Source organism: Camellia sinensis, chromosome 1 (assembly GCF_055761805.1).
Source record: "Camellia sinensis isolate YWXY chromosome 1, ASM5576180v1, whole genome shotgun sequence".
NCBI lineage: Eukaryota > Viridiplantae > Streptophyta > Magnoliopsida > Ericales > Theaceae > Camellia > Camellia sinensis.
Window position 1 is genome coordinate 227,746,417 of NC_138961.1, and position 4,011 is coordinate 227,750,427.

Below are 4,011 nucleotides of genomic sequence, written 5' to 3' on the forward strand. Positions count from 1 at the left end.
AGAAAAAATGGTCGTTGGCCACCTCCCCTAGCCAACCGACCACTTCAAGTGGCCGACCAGGGGGAAAAGTGGCCAACAAGTGCCAAAAGTGGCCGACAAGGCCCTTCCCCCCTCCAGGCAAGAGGCACCAAGGTTTGGTCCAAAAACAAGCACAAAACAAAGAGGGTTTAGAGGCTCAAAGACAAGGCATTCTGCCAAGAACTTCGGGCACTCAAAACGAGCACAAACATGCACAATCATCGAGTGCACAAACGATGACGTCTAAGTCTTGAGGTCGGTCAAAAATTGGGTGTCTACAGGAACTGACAAGTTATCTGTTCCCAGTTCGAAGGTTCCTTTAAGGAACTGACAAGTTATCTATACCCGGCCAAAGGTTCTTTTATGGAATTGACAAGTATGACCTTTGATGCTTTGTATGTGATCTGTAAAGCTAACTGACGTAAAATTAAGCATGAGCCTAGATTTTTGTATATGAATTGAACAAGAATACGAACATGAATCTGTCTTTAATATGAACTCTGATTTTTGAATTGGTTTTGGGACATCATTCATTTAACCCTTTACTCCGCTATTATTCACTGGGCTTTCGCTCACCATTTATTTTTATGTATGTCGGTGAGCAGGCGCGCAACCAGGCTTAAGGGGATGCTTGAAGAGTTTTGTGTTTGTCAGCCACCCTTTTGTTTCTCCCGAGGAGGTTCCGAATTAAGTCAAGTCTTGTGGCCACGCTTCATGAATGTTTAAGACTTTGTTTATTTTGGTTTACGATCAAATTTATGTTTATCTATATGTGGGGTGACATGTAACTACTGTATCTTTATGATGTCACATGTATGCTTTTAAGTTTAAAATTATATGTCCCATGTATGTCTGCACAGCTCAATAGACTATTGTGGGAGCCGAATAACTGGAATAATCAGAAGCATACTCTAGAAGACATATATTACACAGCTCTACTCTGCATGATAAGGATGCCGAATATAATGGATGGGCCGAATAGATACTGAACCATGGAGCCGAGTAAATAAGAGGACAATGAGCGACAAGTGGGCCTGGCCATGAGGCCCAGGAAACAAGTATAAATAAAGGAACAACAGACTAAGAAATGATACGAGAATTGTAGTGCTTAACTTAGAATATAAGTATTCTTGAGTGCGGTTACTGACTGGTCCGTCGGAGTGCTAATTCCGGCACCCCCGCCGGAGTGTATATTCCTTTTCAAGTGACCGGAAGAGGATCTCGAGCGTTCCCCAGGATCAAAAGAGTATTTCCAAACCACTTCTCCATAATTGGCGCCGTTTGTGGGAATACTCAAGCACATCCATGGCGAGCGTGATGGAAGATCCTCCGACAGTCACCGTCGACCCTATACCCCAAGAGGAAACCACTCCAACAAACTTGCTTGGAATAGAGACTATCGCCGCAAGATGTGCCTTGAATTTCGCCTCACCCTCGACTTTGGAGCACGAGACAATGCAGGCGATCATGGAACAAGCAAAGCAAAATAAATAGAGGTTAGAAAACATGATCGCTGAGAACGAATGTCTTCGTGAAGATTTGGCCCTGGAAATGGCGAAGTCCAAGTAGGCTGCGCGCCCAAATCCAGAACAACCTCCGAAGGCAGGTGGTCGACAACCTTGAGCACAACAAGACACTGATAGCAACTCCGACTCATTATCCTCAGAGCCTAGGAAGAAGGGACGACACGAAACTACTAGTTCTTCCGAAGAAAGTCCCCATGCAATGCACAAGCGAAGAAGGAACAGTTCGGATGAAGACCAACACGATCCCTTCGTACGACGGATCGCAAAGGCTGCGCTACCCAAGAAATTCAAAGCACCATCGTTCACCTTGTACGATGGCAAATCAGACCCCATCGACCACATCTGCTACTATAAGTAGGCCATGACATTGCATGCAGACGACGAGGCCCTCATGTGCCGAATATTTCCCAGCAGTTTGGGACCATTGGCGGTCAGGTGGTATTATAAACTAGAGCCGGCTTCGATCAAAACCTTCCACCAACTACAAAAATCCTTCAGGGCTAGATTCATCACCAACGAAGTCTAGCCGAAGCAAGCCGACTCTCTCTGGGCAATGCAAATCCTGCCAGGAGAAACACTAAGAGCATATTCGGCGCGATATTGGGAATGCTTTAATCTTGTTGACGATGCTTGTAACGACTCCATGGCCATCACCGCCTTCAAAATGGGATTACACCCGGATAGTGCCCTCCGCAGTTCCTTGACTAGAAGACCCCCCAAAACAATTTGGGGGTTGATGAAGAAAGTAGAGGAATACTGCAAAGTGGAAGATGACGCCTTGCGGGTTAAAGCCAGACACGCGGCCAACAAAACGGCCCCTCCCGAGATTGCTCAGCCAATAAGTTCCGCACCACTTCAGAGCCCTGAACCACGACAGCAGGCTAAACGAGACAGGAGATGGGACTCCCGCCGATCTAGCGATCAATGCTCGCACCAGGCAAATGAGCAACTGCAGGTCGACAGTAGGCGCACAAAGCACACCGACAAGAAATATACAGAGCTGTCAGAGCCAATCAGCTCGATTATGACCAAAATCCAACATCTTCTGTTCTTCAAATGGTCGTCCAAGATGGTAGGACCTCCTGACAAGAGAAGGCGGGACAGGCGTTGTGAATATCACAAAGATCATGGTCATGATACGGACAATTGCTATGCCTTCAAAGACCACCTCGAGGAATTAGTGCAAGATGGTCGGTTCCGGCAACACGTCCGGAAGAACACAATCAAAACTGTTGCCCTTCAGCAGGAGTCACCTCCCCTTGGCGTAATACATATGATATACGGCCTTCCAACGCCATGTACCATACACTCAATGCATTCAGCCCCCCAGAAGCAACGCACACAAGCGAAACATCCCCACAAAGCTCCGAGCATCATCTTCGACGATTCCGATCTTATCAACATAACGCTCCCCCATATTGATCCATTGGTCATTGAACTACACGTGAATCGATTTATCGTCGAATGCGTCCTCATAGACCAGGGAAGCACTTCGGAGGTCATGTACTATGTGACCTTCCTCAAACTCGGCTTCAACGAATCAGACCTGTCTCCGGCTCCTCATCCATTATTCAGCTTCAATGCAAATCCAGAGTACCCGTCGGGGAAAATCACGTTGCCTGTTCTGGCGGGCTCCCAAACAGTGGATGTGGAATTCATGGTCGTCAAGCTCCCTTCACCGTATAACCTTATCATGGGGCGAACTTGGCTGCATACTATTCGGGCCGTGCCAAGCACCTATCATCAGCTGCTACGCTTCCCGACCGAACACGGGGTTGAGCAAATCTGTAGTTCCTGGCAATCTGCACAAGCATGCTATCTCCTTTCTGGAAAGACACCAACGGAGACATAGGTCAACTCCACTGAAGTTTCGAATCGAGATAGTCTCGTTGACGTTGGACGGCTCCCTGACGATAAGCCACGGAAGCTCTAGGCGGTATCAGATGATAGGGGGCCGGTTGATGGAAAGTTAGGCCCGCGGCCTTGCTCCTAACGTATTTGCGCAAATTCTATCATTAAACCCGACCTGTGGGGAATGATATTGGTTCTGAATGGCTCACCATATACACTTTCCACTTTTGTAAGTAATGCAAAGATTCGTGTTTACTCACCGTGAAATCCAGCTCAAAAATATTCCAAATAAAGTCTCCGGATTCAGAGCGCCGTTCGTGGATATCACGATTGGCCGACAAAGCCTCCGGATTTGGAGCGCCCTTTGTGGATATCACGATTGGCTGAAAAAAGCCTCCGGATTCGGAGCGCCCTTCGTGGATGTCACGATTGGCCCAATAAAGTCTCCAGATTCGGGGCGCACTTCGTGGATGTCACGATTGGCCCAATAAAGTCTCCAGATTCGGAACGCCCTTCATGGATGTCACGATTGGCCGACAAAGTCTCCAGATTTGGAGCGCCCTTCGTGGATGTCACGATTGGCCAACAAAGCCTTCGGATTCGGAGCGCCCTTTGT

General features: G+C 47.7%; 1 protein-coding gene across 1 annotated transcript; it reads left to right on the forward strand.

Moving 5' to 3' along the window:
• The first annotated feature begins 2,613 nt into the window (after positions 1-2,613).
• Positions 2,614-3,396, forward strand: LOC145822652 (uncharacterized). Its single transcript, XM_082920304.1, has one exon. It carries the CDS (start codon positions 2,614-2,616, stop codon positions 3,394-3,396), a length of 783 nt encoding a protein of 260 aa, XP_082776430.1.
• The last annotated feature ends 615 nt before the right edge of the window (positions 3,397-4,011 follow it).

Bases quoted from the DNA above. Each gene is read 5' to 3' on its own strand.
- LOC145822652 (XM_082920304.1), top strand. From the start codon at position 2,614: ATGGTAGGACCTCCTGACAAGAGAAGGCGGGACAGGCGTTGTGAATAT.